We start from the raw sequence: 20,468 nt of genomic DNA on the forward strand, positions 1-20,468 counted from the left end.
AACTCAGCAGGTCTGGCAGCATCTGTGGAGAGGAGCACAGTTAACATTTCGAGTCCACATGACTCTTCAACAGAACTAAGTAAAAATAGAAAAGGGGTGAAATATAAGCTGGTTTAAGGGAGGGGGGGGGTGGGTGGGACAAGAAGTGTTGGGTAGAGGGCCAGTGATAGGTGGAGATAACCAAAAGATGTCACAGGCAAAAGGACAAAGAGGTGTTGAAGGTGGTGCTATTATCTAAAGGAATGTGCTAATTAAGGGTAGAAAGCAGGACAAGCAAGGTACAGATAGCCCTGATGGGGGTGGGGTGGGATGAAGGAATCGAAAAAGGCTAAAAGTTAGAGATAAAACAATGGATGGAAATACATTTAAAAATAATGGAAATAGGTGGGAAAAGAAAAATCTATATAAATTATTGGAAAAAACAAAAAGGAAGGGGAAAATCGGAAAGGGGGTGAGGATGGAGGAGAGAGTTCATGATCTAAAATTATTGAACTCAATATTCAGTCTGGAAGACTGTAAAGTGCAGCTCAGGTTTCTGCAGCTGCTGACAATTCCTGCAGATGTCATCTAGGCACATTTTGCCTGCACAACTTCCAACATCCCACAGGATGCACATTCCACATGGCTGAACTGCACTGAACAGACGTTCCTTAAAATTTATATAAAGTGTTTACTACAGTATAATATAATATAATATAATATAATATCTCATCTGTCACTTAACAATCGGCTGATCTGGAAAGGCCTATACTTACCAACTGACCTTCTACAGGAATGAGCCAGCCCAGTCTTCTTGTGGATGACCACCATCAGCTGCATTGTCTTCTGTGTCCGCATCCTCCAGCCTAGCTTCAATAAGAACTGAGAGATCCACATTCTCAATCTTTGCCCAGTGTCTAGTGGATGGTGTCTTTGTGATGAAGAGTGAACCATCGCTCAATGAATAAACCTCACCAGCCTTTGTCGGATAAAAATCTACCAGTCCTACACATGACTTCAGAAATTCCTCCATGAAAGTTGTCCCGCTGTAGGTCGTCATCTGCTTTTTCCACAATGCCCGGCTATATGCAGACATCTCCTCTCATTAACGATTTGCTTTGGTTGTAGACAACATAGAGGGTCTCAGCAATCTGTTGTCCCTTGTAGCAAAGGGCAGTGAATAGCCTACCCTTTATTGGAAGATTCGTCTCACCTGGACATTACAATTTAATGTCTGATGGATAGAGGGGTATTGTTTAGAGCTAATCCAGATGATCAGCTGGTATTGTATCGTCAGCTCCAGCATCAATTTTAAAGTCAGGGTTAAAGCCTTTAACTTCCACTTTATCATGACCAGTTATTTCTCCCAGGAACTCTATAACTTTGTGTCTGTCATTATTTCCATTATGGCGGCCCTTTGAGTGGGTGGGGCTGCAACCCTTGGGCCTACCCAGCTAATGGAGTCATCTACAGCCCCGGTGTCGCATGGATTATAGCCCAATTTAACTCTCTGAGTTCTGCCTGTCTGGCATACTGAACCACTTGGTCAAGGGTGAGGTCATCTTTCATCTGTGAAAAGCCCAACAGCTTTGCATCACGGACTCAGACAACAATTCAATCATGAATAAGTTCATTTTTCAATGTACTATGCCCTCAGGAACTGGCTCAGCAATATAGGTCAATAAGAAATAATTTGATAGATTCCTCTTGTCTTTGGGATCTCCAATTAAATCGCACTCACTCAATCGTGAGGTTTTATTTCAGACTAAGCTACGTGTTGAAGGCTTTTAGGGCAGTTTCAAACTCTATGGAGTCTTCTACCCCCGTCTCAAGAGGACATCATCGGTGGCCAGCCCCATGGAGTAAAGGAATGACCTAACCTGGTGCTTCTGTCGTTCAGCATGCAGACCGGATGCTGCTCAATACCGGAGGAAATATTTCTTCCATAAATCCCATTTTTGGTGTATCTGCAGGGCCCTCGAGATTTAGAACAGGTGGGGGGTAGGGGCAGTGACTGCTCACCTGGCACTGACATCACTACTACTTTCTGGTTGCCTCCTTCTTACATATGTTTGCAGACCCTTGCTTCAAGGCAGGTTTTCTTCCAGTTTCCTGTCATGGGTGTTTTGTGAGGGGCACCAACTCTTTTTTAGATTGGTATCACCACAGCTGCTGCCATGTTTCATACACTTCTTGTTTGGTCTATCTTAGCTTGAGTATTTGTAGTCTTGACTCAGGTAGTTACCACAAACGGATTTGTTAACACTGTATGCAAGATAGGTTACAGAATAGGTATGTCTCTCTTGAGTACAGAATCTTCCATCAGCTCTACAGAGTCTCTAGCACATGACTGTTGATGTCACTGTTACATCATGCTCTGCATCACTAACTCATTACCATAACTATTCTATTAACCTATTATACTACAGAGTTCCTTGAATATGCACATTGAAAGAAAGAAAGATGTCTTTCACAACCTCAATATGTTGCAAAGCACTATAGTTAGTGAACTACTTCTTGAAGTGTAGTCACTGTTATAATGTAGAAAATGAGACAGCCAATTTACACACAGAAAACTCCCACAAACAGCAATGGATTAATGGCCAGATAATCTGTTTTTGCTCTTCTTCAAATTAGACACATGGGATCTCTAATGTCTACCTTTTTTTATATTCGCTCATGGGATGTGGGCTTCGCTGGCTGGGCCAGCATTTATTGCCCATCTTTAGTTTCCCTTGAGAAGGTAGTGGTCAGCTGCCTTCTTGAACTGCTGCAGTCCACGTGGTGTAGGTACATCCACAGTACTGTTAGGAAGGGAGTTCCAGGATTTTGACCCAGTGACAGTGAAGGAAAGGTGATATATTTCCAAGTCAGGATGGTGAGTGACTTGGAGGGGAACTTCCAGGTGGTGGTGTTCCCATCTATCTGCTGCCCTTGTCCTTCTAGGTGGTAATGGTTGTGGGTTTGGAAGGTGCTGTTGAAGGAACCTTGGTGAATATCTGCAGTGCATCTTGTAGATGGTACACACTGCTGCTATTGTGTGATGGTGGTGGGCAACTGAGGCCTTGGTTTAAAGTTTCATCTGAAAGACGCCACCTCCAACAGTGCAGCACTCCCTCAGTATTGCAGCTAAGTGTCAGCCTAGATTTTTTTGCTCAATTCCTGAGGTGGGATTTTCCAGCCCCGCTCGTCACCAGGATCACCTGGTCCTGCCGAAAGTCAGTGGACTTTTGGCTGAGCCACCAAACCTCCCACAGTGGGTCCCACCACAATGGAGCTGGAAAATCCCTGCCCTGGAGTGGGACTTGAACCCACAACCTTCTAACTCAGAGACAAGAATACTTCACTGAATGGAGTCATTTCCTGGGATATCATAACAGCTTGTGAAGGCTTTAAAGGCTGTAAGTTATATTCATGGTTGATTGATTTCCATTTCAACCTGTGCTGCAGTTCCCAGCTCAGTCTCTTAACTATCCATTCATTCAGAGGTTCCTCAAAGCTACCCACTCTCCCAACCCCTCTTCAGGCCAATCACTGTTAATTGTATATTAATTGTGTTTAATTAGATGCAGGTAGAGGGCACTAACTTGGGGGGAGGGGGTTCACTTGAGCACATATAAAGAAATGCTTATTGAAACTGTGGTGTGGCTGAGTTAGGAAGTGTGTGCTTGTAATGTTTCACTCTGTAAATAAATGTAAGAGTAAGAAAAGTTTGGCTCCAGTTCTGTCCTTCACCAACTGGCTTTCTGAATTATAACAATCACCTCCTTCACACACTACCTGACTCCAGTTGGCTGACACATCGGTAATAAGATGATAATTGGAAAGGTGGGTGTAAGTGCCTTTTTAGGTTAGGGTCAATGTGAGTAAATATTCCAGGAAATGAAATGTAGACTGGGAGAGAGGTATGGGGTAGGGCTATGCTCAGAGGCATATGTTGTAGAGAACTGCGCTGACAGAAGTCCTTGGGCCCATGCTGTCCATGTTGATGTTTCTGAGAAGGATGGAAGTGGATGAGGTTGATGAAGGGTTAGTGGTGAAAGCCATGTTCTGTGAACTGCCCTGACGTGTTTTACATTTGGCTGTTCTAGTTCAGGTGCTGCGGAGTTTCAAACTACACCGACTGGTTTGAGGCCTTCAACACCACTCAAGTGCCAGACTCGTGCTGCCTGGAATACAGTGTGAGCTGTGGTCTACATTCTCCAGACACGTGGTGGAAAGACGTAAGTACCCAGATCACTGTCACCTGTGGGCTCTGTGTGGGTAACAGCTCTCAGATGCTCCAGTTGGTAAAGGGTGCAAGGAGTCAAACCCAACAATCCCAGATGGCACCCTCTCCAGTGCCTCTATATCCTTTTTATAATATGGTGACCAGAACTGCACGCAATTCTCCAAGTGTGTTCTAATCAATGTTCGTACAGTTTTAGAGGAACTTCCCTACTCTTCAATTCTATCCCTCTAGTCATAAATCCTAGTGCTTGGGTTCCTCTTTTTTATGGTCTTGCTAACCTGTGGTGCATCTTTTTGTGATTGATGTTTGTACCCAGAGATCTCTTTATCCCTCCACCCCATCCAGACTCACCTTCCAAGTAATAAGTGACCTCCCCATTCTGCACCTAAACTGTACTACCTCATGTTTACCTGTGTCGAACTTCATTTGACAATTATTTGCTCATTTCACAAGTTTAGTAATGTCCTCCTGTAAGTTTTTGCGATTTTCCTCAGTATTGACTAACACCCACCCTCTGAATTTGGTCCCTTTTCCCACTTCCCACACCCTCACCACCTGCCCCAATTTGGTGTCATCCACAATTTTAGAAATTGTGTTTTTGCTTCCATGGTTCCTTTTTTATTCATTCATGGGATGTGGGCTTCGCTGACTAGGCCAGCATTTATTGCCCATCCCTAATTGCTCTTGAGAAGGTGGTGTGAACTCTGCAGTCCATGTGGTGTAGGTATACCCACAGTGTTGTTAGGGAGGGTGTTCCAGGATTTTGACCCAGTGACAGTGAAGTCCAATTTATTAAAGTAAATTGTGAACAGCAGTGTTCCCAGCACTGATTCTTGTAGAACACAACCTCCCACCTTTTAAATAACTACCCTTTACTCTCACTCTCTGAAGCAATCCATTCTGCTACTTGTCCCCTGACTCCATATTTTCTGACTTTATTCATTAATCTATTGCTGAAAAAAGAGACATGTGGAAGTTTTTCATCTTGCACTCATCAGGACACTCACAATATAAGGAGGAAACCAACAATTTATATGGTATAGCTTAGTTTGAACTTCCCTACTTTCAACCATCCCACCACAAACCAGCGTCCACTGAAGATGCTGAATTCTTGAAAGCGTGCCTAGCTGATCTAGCGCACACATATTGCGTGACTCCGAACGACCTGTCCAACTTTCACATACAACGTGGATATCTGACAGTGTTGTGAAGACTTAAGACCAACCTGGACATACACATCAGTAAACCTGACAAAGGGTTGGGAATAGTCCTCCTTAACAAAGATGGCTTTATCAACAAAATGCACACCATTCTTAATGACAGGTCCAAATACCTATCCATTGGACCTGCCACTCAACATGATCAGACAGTCCTTTTTGAAAATAAGCTAAAAAACCCTTGCTGGACTTGTGTAAGAGCGATGAGTGACCATATGATATATATGACAGGGTTCATCCTCATGGTACGCTATATCCGTGCGTGTATGGCTTGCTCAAGACACACGAACGTGATGTCCCTTTAAGCCCTATCTTAGCCATGAACTGTTCTGCACCACATGAATTGGCCAAATCATTGGGCGAATTATTACAACCAGTTTTGAGCAAGTTTTCCACTTACATGATGAAGGATTCCCTCACATTTGCGAAGGCCATACAGGACTCACATTTCAATAGCAATGCTGTGTCCATGTGCTTATTTAACATTGCTAGCATATTCATAATGTTTCACTTAAGGAATCCATAGATATTTACACTTCAGCATTATATTGTGGTGATCTAGATCTGCCACCATTGTGTGAATCAGTATTCACTGAAATTATGAACTCAGCAACTCTCGCAATTGAGTTCAGTTTTAATGACACCATGTATGCCCAAATAGATTGTATTGCCATGGGATCCCCTCTATACCCAGCTCTCGCAAACATCTTTGTTGGGTTCCATGTGGAATGTGTCTTCGATGGAATGACCTAACCTCCTACCCCTCACATATTTCCAATACATGGATGAGAACATTCACTATATATAAATCTGCAGCTGCGTGTAACAATTTCCTTACGTGTCTTAATGGGCTCCATCCTGCACTCAAATTCACCTATGAAATGGAGCAGCCAAATAAATTCCCCTTCCTTGACATACTAGTTGAGAAATCTGCCAGGGGGTTCTCTACCATGGTCTGCTGCAAGCCTGCCTTCACTGGTCAATATACACGTTGGGATTCTTACAGTTCCACACACTATAAAATTGGTCTCATTGGCAACCTTGTAAATAGGGCCCAAGCCATTTGCTCACCATGCAAGCTTGGTGCTGAAATAAGGTGTATCAAAGGTATCCTGCAAGATAATGGTTATTCCCAATAAGATCATTTCACACTATATATCACGCAAACTCATGAATGGGCCTAAGGCTGTCACTTTTGGTTCTGAAAAGTACCCAGTCTACCTCAGATTACCCTGGAAGGGTAAGGTATCTCAAAAATTTGAGCAACAGGTGAAGCTAGCTGTTTCATGCTGCTCCTATGCAGTAGCAACATGAGTGGTATTCACCACTAACAGGATTCTGCTGTCAAGTCAAAAAGACATTCTGCCTATCATACAAATGAGTAATGTGGTATATGAATTTCAGTGCCAGTGTGATGCTAGGTATATATGACTGGCGGATTGTATCAAACAACATGTCCCAGCCGCTGTTCAAAATGGGCAAGGTACAGACCTGACCCAACCAGCCCATGCTTGCAAAACTCAAAACATAGTGTCCAACATTAGATGTGATTCCACAATTGGACAACATTTGCTAAATAATCCTCAGTGTATTAAGAATTATGCTGACAACCAATTTCAGGTTGTCACTTGGACTGCAGTGTGGCACATTTGTGTGTGCTGGAAACTATATATATTAATACACAGGACCCTGTTCTTTGCAGACAGAAAGAACATGCACGTACTTTGTGTTTGTTTCAGCTAAACAAAATAAGTGACAGCCATTCACTGGTTCATTCCTCAGGGCAATGCCTTGACCAATCAGTGTCAAGCTGCGTGGTTTAAATTTCAAACAATGCTTGGCAGTTAACTGTCAGCCACCATCAGTGGTGCATTTTACATGGCAATGCCACTTGCTAACCATTCAGCACACTCTTCACATAAATTGTTGTTTTCCCCCTTGGTCTTCTTGTGAGTGTCCTGATGAGTGCAAGATGAAAAGCTTAGACATGTCTCTCTTTTTTCAGCAATACTCAAGTTCTGTACTATCAAACGACTATTCATTAATCTATTCTGGGCCACCTTATCAAAGGCCTTTTGAAAGCCCAGATTAATTACATCTATTACATTACCATTATCTACTCTCTGTCCCTGAAAAAATTCAATCAGGTTGGTCTAGCAAGATTTTCTCTTTTGAAATCCATGCTGACTATTCATGATGTTTCTCATTTTGGGATGTTCTTCTATTCTCTCCTGTAGTAAGGATCACATCATCTTTCCTATCAATGATGTTAAGCTGGTTGGTGTAGAATTCCCTGGACACGTTCTGTCCTCTCCCTACACTCTGAACACACAGGTTTAACTGCTTCCCATTGTTGTTCTACATTATTGTTTCCCAATGTAATTGCCCATTTTATTTTCTCAAGTTCTATTTTCAGCGCCTCAAAATCAGCTTTTCTCCAATCTATTAACTTGTTTTTGTCATACTTTTGTCCTTCTCTATCACCACCTTAAAGCATATTAAATTATGGTCACTATTGCTTAGATATTTCCCTATTTTTAGCTCTCTTATCAGCTCTGGTTCATTCTCTATTATTAGGTCCAATAGTGAATCATCCCTAGTTGGGCTATCTAACCCAATATGTAAAAAGGAGTCCTGTACACAATATAGGAACTCCATTATCATATCCTCTTTACCTACCTCTTCTGTTCAATTAATATCAAGGTTATGGTTGAAGTTGCCCGTGATTATTATTCAATATTTTTTACTCAATTCTCTAATTTGTCTACATATTTCTTCTTCCACCTCCCTTCCACTATTCGATGATTTTGTTGACTACATCTGGTAGTGTGATTGATTGTTTATCAACTTTTATCTTGATCCATATGGATTCTATTTTTGTCTTTCTGTTAACTGCATTCCCTTTTTCCTGCTGCCATTATGTTATCCTGATCAAATCCATCTCCCCTTATCTTTCCCAGATCTCATAACTTTTGTTACTTGTTCTCCTATATTCACTCCTCATGATTTCTCCATTTCCACTAAATTGATGACCACATGACTTGATGTTTCTGAGCCCATTCTACTGATATTGTGATCACTTTTCTCATACCAGGTACAATCATTCACTTTCAAAACCTGCATCATCATAACCATTCCTCAGATAACCAACCCTTGAATCTTCTGTCTTTGCACCCTACAACCCCATCTTCAACCTCCCTGTCATGAATAGATATTAATGTCTATAATGTTATTAGAAATTATTGTTCAATTGGAAATGTAGTAGGGTCTGTGTCTATGTGTGCCTTAATTAGATTAAAGCCAATTAGCCTGGGTGCTCTGATGTATAGTAGTTTTGAGATGTCAATTAGATAAATGTAAGAAGAAGAGGGTAAAGTGTAAATAAACCATTCAAAAGAATGGGTAAAATCTTGAACCTAGCTAGAAGATGCCAAGCAATGTGTTTATATTACTAATAAAATTACTGGAATGAAAAGGTTATTGTTAGGAGAAGTAAAATTAAAAAACCCAGTAATACAATGGAAAATTTACTTTCAAAGGGGAAGCTAAGTGTAAACAGAAAGGAGTTTGTGTGTGTAATGCAGAGACATTTAAGATCTAAGCAGCCTGTACACCTGCATCTGTGTCTGTAAGGAACCTCATTTTGAATTTCTAAGGTCAAATGTGCTTTGTCTGGGGTCTGTTTAAATCTGTGTTTTACTGTTGCTTTAACGGGGGTCTGAGAGTCTGATTAATTAGAGGATTTTTGTAGTGATTATAGCAGTAATTTTGTAGAAGTATATATGTGCTTACAATTTTTCTTGTATTATTAAATGTTTAATTTAGTTTTATATAAAGAACCTATCGAGGCTCGGTGGTCTTACTCCTGAATTCAGAGCTGCATTTCAAACATACCAATTGAAAATATAGGTTATGACAGTTGTTCAATTAGATACAGCTCAGCCCTGGGATTTAAACAGCTCAGCCTTTACCAACAACTGTCATAAATTTCCCTTTTCCCTCAAGTCCTCGAACACATTGTCACCATCTAAACTCATGCCCATTTTTCCCAGAACTCCATGTATGAATCCCTCCAATCAGACTTCCATCCCTCCATAGTACTGAAACTGCTCATATCAAAGACACAAATGGCATCCTATGTGACTGTGACAAAGGTAAACTTTCCATCCTTAACCTTCTCAACCTGTCTGCAACCTTTGACATGGTCGACCTCCTTCACCAACACTTCCTATCCATTGCCCAGCTGGTTGGGACATGGGCTGGTGCCAGAGAATTGCAGATGTCATGCCCTTATTTAAAAAAAGGGTGTAAAGATAAGCCCAGCAACTACAGATCTGGTATTTTAACTTCAGTGTTAGGGTCACTTCTAGCAACAATAATTTAGGTAATTCGGGACAGAATTAATAGTCACATGAACAAATGTGTGTTAATTAAGGAAAGCCAGCATAGATTTCTTAAGGGAAAATCATGTTTAACTAACTTACTGGAGTATTTGGAACAGAGAGGATTGATGAGGGTGATGTTGTTGATATGGTGTACATGGACTTCCAAAAGGCATTTGATACAGTGCCACACAACAGATTTGTGAGAAAAGTTATAGCTCATGGAATAAAAAGGACCGTAGGAATACAAACTTGGCTGAGTGACAGGAAGCAGAGTTATGGTTAACGGATGTTAATCAAACTGAATTGTTTGTAGTGAGTTTCCCAGGAGCCTGTGTTGGAACCCTTGCTTTTCCTGATATCTATTAATGATCTAGATCTTGGTGTACAGGGAACAATTTCAAAATTTGCAAATGATACAAAACTTCATAGCATTGTAAACTGTGAGAAGGATAGTGTAGAACTTCGAAAGACAAAGACAGGTTGGTGGAGTGGGCAGGTGACATTCATGAGAAATGTGAAGTGGTACATTTTGGTAGGAAAAACATGGAGAGACAATATGAAATAAAGGATACAACCCTAAGGAGGGTGCAGGAGTAGAGGGACTTGGGTGTATATGTGCATAATTTATTAAAGGTGACAGGACAGGTGGAGAGGGCAGTTAATAAAGCATACTGTTTCCTGGACTTTATTAGTAGGGGCATAGAGTACAAGAGCAGGGAGGTTATGCTAAATTTATATATGACACTAGTTCAGCCTCAGCTGGCGTATTGTGTCCAGTTCTGGGAGTTGCACTTTAAGAAGGATGTAAAGACATTGAAGAGAGTGCAGAAAAGATTTCAGGAGCATGATTTCAGGGATGGGGAACTTCAGTTATGAAGATGGATTGGAGAAGTTGTTCTCCTTGGAGAAAAGAAGATTGAGAGGAGATTTGATGGATGTGTTCAAAATCATGAGGCGTCTGGACAGAGTAGATAGGGAGAAACTGTTCCCACTCTTGAAAGAATTGAAAACAAGAGAGCACAGATTTAAAGTAATTCGCAAAAGGAGCACAGGTGACATGAGGTAAAACTTTCATACAGCGAGTAATTAGGGTCTGGAATGCACTGCCTGAGAGTGTGATGGAAGCAGATTCAATCGAGGCGTTGAAGAGGTGATTAGACTACTATCTGAAAAGCAAGAATGTGCAGACTTACGGGGAGAAGGCAGGAACATGAAATATTCAGAGAGCTGGTGTAAACATGAAGGGCCGAATGGCCTCCTGCACCGTAACAATTCTGTGATTATTCCATTCTTGTATATCCAGCAATGGCCAGAGAATCACTTGCAATGGCTTCTCTACCTGTAACCTCTGGAGGTCCCTCAAGATTCTATCCTTGGCCCCTTCTTTCTCATCTACATGTTGTCCTTCAGCTGCATTCTATGTAAGATAGGCCTAGCTTCCACATTTATACTCCACCACAACCTCGTTTTGAACCCTCCACTGCCTCTGATTTGTCTGACTTTTAGTGCTGGGTGAACTGCAATTAACTCGAACTCAACATTTGGAAGACTGAAACCATTGTCTTTGGCCCACATATATTCCAAATTCTGCTGCCTGTCCCCTATCACACATCAAGTCCTGTTCACACTTCACCTTCATGCTTGATGATTTTGGCTCCCAGTGCAGCAATGCCTTAATTTTAACATTCTCATCCTTGTGTTTAAGTCCCTTCATGACCCCTGCTCCCCACCAAAAAAACACCCTTTTCCTCTCGTTCTGGCCACTTGTGCCTGCCCCTTTTCTTTCTGCCCTTGTTGGTGGCTGTAGCTTCTGTCACCCAGGTCCCACCCTCAGGTATTCTTTCCCTGAAACTCCTTCCCCCTCCATCTCTGTCTCCTTCTTTAAGCCCTTTAAAAACCAACTCTTTGACCAACTTTTCATCAGCCCTCTTAATATCTCCTGTTTTTCAGGTCAATGTTTAATTTTTCAGATAACATTTTTGTGAAGGCCTTTGTGAAAGTTGACTATAATAAAGGCTGTATAGAAATGTAATTGTTCTTGTCGCAGTAAAAGTAAAGAGCTGAATGATGTACAAACTCTGAAGGAAAAAAGAGAGAGAGATAAATAATGAATGAAGGTGCAGTGAATAAATGGTCAGTCCAGCATGATTACCAAGCAATTAGCTCAAAGGTTCTACTGGTTCCTAATGCATCCAGCTATCAACTACAAACAAGGAATTTAACTGGGCAGTTCCAAGTCCAATATCCAATATGCACAGCTACATTTCTGAACTTGGACAAATCTAGGCATCTATCCAGCTCTCAGGGAACCCCACACAAACACATGTGTACACACACACGCACACACACAGGTTTATTGGACCCTGATTCAACAGCCACCGAAACAGTTTAAGACTTACTACAAAAGTACATGTGTGAGATTAAAAGGCTCTTCAGTATCCAACACACACACCACATTCTGTTAACCTATCACCCCCAGGCTCATTGACCTACATTTGTTTCCAATCCAGCAAAACCTCAATTTTAAAATTCTCCTTCTTGCTTTCCAATCTCTCCATGGCCTAGCCTCTCCCTATCACTGGAAACTCCTCCAGTCCTACCCTCTGCTTTCTCTGATTTTAATTGCTCCATCACTCGAGGCCCCTTACTTCAGCTGCTTGGGCCTGGAATTCTGAAATTCCCTCCCTAAATCTCTCTGCCTCTCTATCTCACTTTCCTCCTTTAAGACACTTGTTAAGACCTGCCACCTGATATGAAATCTCCTTATCTGGCTCGGCGTCAAATCTTGTTTAAAAATACTGCTGGGAAATGTGCTGGCACATTTTACAGTGTTAATGGTGTTACATAAATGCGAGTTGCTCTCAGCAAGATAACAGGATTGTAACGAAGACAGCGACAGATGCTGTAAATATCCTAAGTTTGAGAACTGTTTGCCCCTCCCCATTGTGAAGGCAAGGATTTAAAGCTGTCTCTGAGATCTGGGTCTCTGAGATCTGGGTCTCTGAGATCTGGGTCTCTGAGATCTGGGTCTCTGAGATCTGGGTCTCTGAGATCTGGGTCTCTGAGATCTGGGTCTCTGAGATCTGGGTCTCTGAGATCTGGGTCTCTGAGATCTGGGTCTCAGCTGCTAGTCACCCTCGCTGAGTTGATCATTATTCACGTGTGAGTTAGACAGCGAGCGACGTGGCTGATTTAATTGTGTGGAGAATCAGAGGCTGGCCCTCACACGACATTGAGCTGCAGGCTGTTTATTTTGTTAGAATTCTAGAAGCTTACAGCACAGAGGAAGTTGTTTGGCAGATGCTAACCATTTGAAAGGATTGGGAAGGGTTGGTGGATAGTGATCAAATGCTCATTTTCTTTCTCTCCCTTCACCCAGGCCCCTGAGTTCATTGGCTCTGGCTGTGGCTTAGATCAATTGGGGATCTAACTTGGGGACTTTATCTGCACCATCCCTGAACTTAGCTTTAACCCGCAGGGTTACCAAGCCATAGACTGAAGACATGTCTCCTCACTAGAGTCTGAAAGTGACGGGTAGCTGTGTCCTCTTTTCAACAGGCCTGCTATGAAAAAGTCAAGACGTGGCTTCAGGACAACCTTCTGGCTGTGGGAACCTTCACACTTTGCTCAGCCCTGGTCCAGGTAAGGCTGCGATGTGCTCCTTTTCTTGTTAACCAGTATTTGCTGCTCAGGACACTTGCTCCGGAGTCCGGTTCCCAGGTTTCCACTCATGTTGAAGTTGGTGAGAACAAAATTGGCTGGTTGGAAAATCTGCAGCTGATGATCTGCCACCAGCGGCTAGAACCAAACCCAGGGAGATTGCCCCCTGAAGCCCAGTTGGAATGATACCCGCTTGCTGGGGCAAGTGGGATTTGATAACACCTCACTGAGTGAAGGAAGGGTGAATGAAGTAATAGTGAAGAAAAAGAGAGAATCTATTATTAGGGAGGTGGTAACAGGGCATTCAGAAAATCATTACATGACTGGGCAGAATCAGCATGGTTTTATGAAAGGGAAATAGTGTTTGAGTTTTTTTTAAGGTCGTAACTAGTAGGGTTGGTAAAAGGAAACCAATGGGTGTGGTTTATTTGGATTTTCAAAATGCATTCATTAAGGTGCCACACAAGAGGTTATTACATAAAATTAGAGCTCATAAGATTGGGGGAAATATATTAGTATGAATTCAGGATTGGTTAATGGACAGAAATCAGAGAGTAGGAGTAAACGGGACATTTCGGGTTGATAGACTGCAGTGAGTAGAGTATCACAAGGATCAGTACAATCTATGTGAATGACTTAGATGAGAGGACTGAGTGTGTTGTATCCAAGTTTGCGGATGAAACAAAGTTGGTGAGAAAGTAAGCTGTGAGGAGGATACTGAGGCTGCAGACGGGTAAGGCAGATTACGTGAGTAGGCAAGTGTGGAGACGTGTAGAGGAATTTACATTGGCAGGAAAAATAGAAATGCAGAATATTTTTAAAAGGTGAGAGACATGAAAGATGTCACTATTAAAGGGGACCCGGGTGTTCTTGTACACAAATCACAAAGTTAACAAGCAGATACAGAAAGCACTAAGGAGAGTAAATGATGCATTCACCTTTATTAGAAAGGGATTGGAGTATGAGAATACAACATTAATTCTGCATGGCCCTGGTGAGACTTCAGTTAAGAGTAGTATGTACAGTTCTGGTCTCCCTAGCTAAGGAAGGATAGGCTTCCCTTGGAGAGAGCCAAACATAGGTTCACTAGATTGATAATTGAAGTGAAGAGAAATTGAATAGACTTGTCCTATAGTGCCTGGAGATCAGAAGAGAGATGGTCTCATTAAAAGATACAAATGTCTTAAGGGACATCAGTGTAGGTGCTGGGGGAATATTACCCCTGGCTGGGGTTTCCAGATCTAGGGGTCATGCTCTCACAATAAAGGTCAGACAATTAGGATTGAATCAGAAGAAATGTCATTTCATAAATGGTTGGCAAATTTTGGAAAACATCACTCCAGGAATGTGCAGATAGTCAGGTAGTGAGTATGTTACAGAAATCAACAGATTTCTGGAAACAAATATATTTAAGGAGGGAATTGGAGATAATATAGGATTGTGGAGTTGAGACACAAATGCCATGAATTTATAGAATGGTGGAAAACACGTGATGGGAAAAAATGTCTACTTCTGCTCAGATATATGCTCTTTATATGGTCTTAATATCTATATCACCCTCTCTTTATACTGCACTGTAATATCTATATCACCCTCTCTTTATACTGCACTGTAATCTCTATATCACCCTCTCTTTATACTTCACTGTAATCTCTATCACCCTCTCTTTATACTTCACTGTAATCTCTATATACCCTCTCTTTATACTGCACTGTAATCTCTACATCAACCTCTCTTTATACTGCACTGTAATCTCTATCACCCTCTCTTTATACTGCACTGTAATCTCTAAATCTGTCCTTGGTCTTTTTTGTGTTCTATTCTTCCGGATATTGTGTGATCATTGTTTTTGTTGTTTCACTCTCTGCAGGTGGTGGGTTTGACCTTTGCCATGACGTTGTACTGTAACGCAGTGAAAGCCGACACCTACTATGCCTAGTGACTTACTCCCTGTCCTGCTGCTCTTTCCAAGTCATACTTCTGGGAATAGCTACAGTGTGTGCCCCTATTCCATATTGTTATTCTTCCTGACCTGATATCCACATGGATTCCCCTTGATCAATAAATATTCTAGATTCTTTCTGCTTCTACCACTCAACAGTTGTTGGGAAGAGTGGGCAGTAGCCAATGGAGTCACGGTAGTTCAACCTTTTTAAAATGCTCATCACCTTGAAGATTTCTGTGTAATTGAGTTATGGTGAAGAACTTGTACAAAGGTGGGATTGGTTTCCTCAGAGGGGTCATTCTTGTGCAAGAATAACTGTGAAAAATGATGCTGGGTGTTAGACAGGGGTTGGGTTTGGGAGACGAAGTGACCAGAAGCAACTGTAAGTCAGGCAAAAGAATCTATTTGTGACACCAACTATTACTCGCTGTACAAGAGGAATAAGTGGTAGAAAACACAGACCAACTTCCCCATTATGGGGCAGGGAAATTATCCTTCAGGGATTAAAATTGAACTTTGGCAGCAGGATCATATTTGACTGAATATATAAACCAACAAGTAACTTGGATACTGCTGTCAGTGTGTTTTACCTGGGACAGGAACAGTAATACTGTTATCACTCCTTACGTTGATTTGGCCTGGTGCTTGCTCCTGTGATCTCCTTCAGCATCGTCACCCCACGCTTCAGCAGCTCTCAGGCCAGGTGCTGGAATTGACAGTGACTCAGCTCATGAGCAATGAACACTGAGGTATCTATGAAGGCATGTAACATTCAGCCATAGCAGCTACAGAAACATTACAGGTGTAAATACCTGCGGGGATTTATACACCTTCATCTCAAATTTATTTCAACAGCTTTAAAAATTGAGAGCTTTCCCCTGACTCCTTGGCCATCATCATTGAGGTTTTTTAGTGACAAGAAGCTGTCATGGATTGGAACCCGACAGGAACAAATACAGGATGACCAGCAGCGCAGGACTGACAGCAACAGTCTGTTGAGCCAGGAATCGGGCAGTGAATAACCAGCTTTCAACTGTGCGCGGCACATGCATTATCAATTCAAAACCAAAGTAGCATTTCAGTAAAATGTACATAAGTTGAGCCAACAAACTGTGCTGATGAACATACAGTGAAGTTACATACAATAGGGAACAGTAGCAACAGGGTGTTTCAAATTGAGGGCCATCCCTGCAATATGTGTCTGACATGAGGTGAATTATATGATTCAACTCAACACAATGTGACAGGATGGCGAGACAGTGTCATAATCTGTTAGGGTATTGTTGGGTGGGGGGAGGGGAAAAATAGCTCTTCCAGCCAGTTAAGAGCATGGGTGACAATCTATTACAGTATCAGGAGGAAGAGTGACTGTTGAGGTCTGTTACAGTATTGGAGGGGAACAGTGTCACAATCTGTTACAGTATCAGGAGGAACACTGTCACAATCTGTTACAGTACTAGGGTACAGTGACTGTCACAATATGTTACAGTTTCAGGACGGGAAAGAGACTAACAATCGATTATAGTATCGGGGGAACACTGACTGTCACAATCTGTTATAGTATCGGGGGAACAGTGAGTGTCACAATCTGTTAGTGTCAGGAAGAACCCTGACTATCATAATCTGTGACAGTATTGGGGGGAACAGTCACTGTCACAATCTGTTACAATATCGGGAAGAACGCTGACTCACAATCTGTTACAGTATCAGGAGGAAAGCTGACTGTCACGATCTGTTACAGTTACTGTAACAGTGTTTCAAGCTGTTACAGTAACAGGGAACAGTGTATCAAGCTGTTACAGTATCACAGGAAACATGACTGTCACGATTTAATCCAGTATTGGGGGAACTGTGTCACAATCGGTTAGAGTATCAGAAAGGCAACAGTGACTGTCACAAACTTAATATATTGGTAATGTCGCTGCTACCAATCTATTACAATACAGTATCGAATTGCGATAAATTGCAATTATTGTAATTTTATAATGCATCACTTCATGATGTCTCCAGTTTCATGTGAATCATCATTACATACAAATTGTAATTCTTAGGTTTTTGGTCCATGCTAACACATATAATTGTCAAACTGGTTCATAATAAAATCCTCTGTTTTACTGTGCAAAAAATCTTGAATTTTATTCAAAATTACTGGTTTAAAATTCAATGCTTGTGCAAGTCCTGGAATCTCACCCTTGAACACACACGGCTCAGGAGCTTTCAGCCAAACTCACCCTTTAACACACATGGTGTAGGAACTATCGACCAAACTCATGCTCCAGCAAAAACATGGTGTAGGAGCTATTCACCAAACTCACCCTCTAACACACACAGTAAGGAAATATCGACCAAACTCTCACTCTAACACACATGGTGTAAGAGCTATCAAACAAACTCACCCTCTAACACACACAGTGCAGGAGCTATCAACCAAACTCACCCTCCAACACGAACATGGTGTAGGAGCTATCAACCAAATGCACCCTCCAACACACATGGTGTACGAGCTATCAACCAAAATCACCCACGAACCCAAATGGTGTAGGAGCTATCAACCAAACTCACCCTCTAACACGCATGGTGCAGGAGCTATCGACCAAACTCACCCACTATCAAAAATGGTGTAGGAGGTTTCAGCCAAACTCACGCTCTAACACAAATGTGTAGGAGCTATCGACCAAAATCAAACCCCAACACACACATGGTGTAGGAGATATCAACCAAACTCACCCTCCAACAAACACAGTGTAGGAGCTATCAAGCAAACTCACCCACCAACACACACGCTGTAGGATCTATCAAACAAACTCACCCTATAACACACATGGTGTAGGAGCTGTCAACCAAACTCACCCTCTAACACGCATGCTGTAGGAGCTGTTGACCAAGCTCACCCTCCAACACACATGGTGTAGGGGCTATCAACCAAACTAACGATTTAACAAAAATGGTGTAGGAGCTATCAGCAAACTCACCCTCCAACACACATATGGTGTAGGAGCTATCAACCAAACTCACCTCTAACACACACATGGTGTAGGAGCCATCAACCAAATGAACCCTCTAACATGCATGGTGTAGCAGCTATCAACCAAACTCACACTCAATCACAAATGGTGTAGGAACAATCGACCAAACTCACCCTCCAACACACAAGGGGTAGGGGTTATCAACCATCTCACCCTCAAATACGTGGCGTAGACCTATCAACCAAACGAACCCTCTAACACACACGGTGTAGGAACTATCAACCAAACTCACACTACTGCACACATGGTATTGGAACTATCGACCAAACTCACCCTCCAACACACATGATGGAGGAGGTATCAACCAAACTCGCCCTTCAAAACATACGGTGTAGGAGATTTCAACCAAACTCACCCTCTAACACTCGGTGCTGGAGCTATCAGCCAAACTCACCCTCTAACACACACGCTGTAGGAGCAATCAACCAAACTCACCCTCTAACACACATGTTGTCGGAGCAATGAACAAAACCTAACCTCCAACACACACGGTGTAGGAGCTATCAAGCAAACTCAACCTCTAACATACATGGTGTAGGAACTAGCAACCAAACTGAGACTCCAACATACACATGGTGTAGGAGCTATCAACCAAATCACCCGCAAACATACATGGTGGAGGAACTATCGAACAACCTCATCCTCAAGCAGACACGGTGCTGGAGCTACCAACCAAACTCTCCCTCCAACACACATGGTGTAGGAACTATCAGCCAAACTCACCCACCAATATACACATGATGTAGGATCTATCAACCAAATGTACCCTCTAACACATACGCTGTAGGAGCAATCAACCAAACTCACCCTGTAAGACACATGGTGTAGGATCTATCAACCAAACTCACCCTCCAACAAACACAGTGTAGGAGCTATCAACCAAACTCACCCTGAAACAGACATGGTGTAGGAGCTATCAACCAAACTCACCCTCTAACACACATGGTGTAGGAGCTATCAACTAAATGCACCCTCTAACACACAGTTTCAGAGTTAACAACCAAACTCACGCTCTAATCCAAATGGTGTAGGAACTATCGCCCGAACTCACCCTCCTACACAAACATGGTGTCGGAACTATCAACCAAACTCAACCTCTAACCCAAACGCTGAAGAAACTATCAACTAAACTCACCCACCAACACACACGCTGTAGGAGCTATCAAACAAACTCTCCCTATAACACACATGGTGTAGGAGCTGTCAACTAAACTCACCCTCTAACACCCATGCTGTAGGAGCTATCGACCAAACTCTCCCTCCGACACACATGGTGAGGAAATATCAATGAAACTCACCCTCTAACAAACATGGTGTAGGAGCTATCAACCAAACTCACCCTCCAACAAACACAGTGTAGGAGCTATCAAGCAAACTCACCCACCAACACACACGCTGTAGGATCTATCAAACAAACTCACCCTATAACACACATGGTGTAGGAGCTGTCAACCAAACTCACCCTCTAACATGCATGCTGTAGGAGCTGTTGACCAAACTCAACCTCCAACACATACATGGTATAGGAGCTATCAACCAAACTCACCCTCCAATACACACATGGTGTAGGAACTATCAACAAAACTCACCCTCTAACAAACATGGTGTAGGAGCTATCAAACAAACTCACCCATTAACACATACGGTGTAGGAGCTATCAGCCAAACTCAACTTCCAACATACACATGGTGTAGGAGCTATCAACCAAGCTCACCCTCTAACACATGGTGTAGGAACTATCAGTCAAGCTCAAACTCTAACACTTGGTGTAGGAGCTATCAACCGAACTCACCCTCTAAAACACGCGTTGTATGAGCTATTAACGAAACTCACTCTCAAACACACATGGTGTTGGAGCTATCAACAAAACTCGCCCTACTGCACACATCGTGTAGGAACTATTGACCAAACTCACCCTCCAACACACACGCTGTAGGAGTTATAGACCAAATTCACATAATGTAGAAGCTATCAATCAAGGTCACCCTTCAAAACATATGGTATAGGAGATTTCAACCAACTCAC

At 42.3% G+C, this 20,468-nt stretch overlaps 1 protein-coding gene across 1 annotated transcript in view; it reads left to right on the plus strand.

Annotated features, from left to right (window-relative positions):
- The window catches only part of tspan4a (tetraspanin 4a), a 581,238-nt gene extending 565,811 nt beyond the window's left edge, over positions 1 to 15,427 (plus strand). Inside the window, exons 5-7 of the mRNA XM_041197728.1 lie at positions 4,071 to 4,202; positions 13,371 to 13,454; positions 15,343 to 15,427. Coding sequence (XP_041053662.1) covers positions 4,071 to 4,202; positions 13,371 to 13,454; positions 15,343 to 15,411 — 285 coding nt within the window. The 3' untranslated portion in view covers positions 15,412 to 15,427. The remainder of the gene's footprint in view (positions 1 to 4,070; positions 4,203 to 13,370; positions 13,455 to 15,342) is intronic.
- The last annotated feature ends 5,041 nt before the right edge of the window (positions 15,428 to 20,468 follow it).

Source organism: Carcharodon carcharias, chromosome 10, assembly GCF_017639515.1.
Source record: "Carcharodon carcharias isolate sCarCar2 chromosome 10, sCarCar2.pri, whole genome shotgun sequence".
Classification (NCBI taxonomy): domain Eukaryota; kingdom Metazoa; phylum Chordata; class Chondrichthyes; order Lamniformes; family Lamnidae; genus Carcharodon; species Carcharodon carcharias.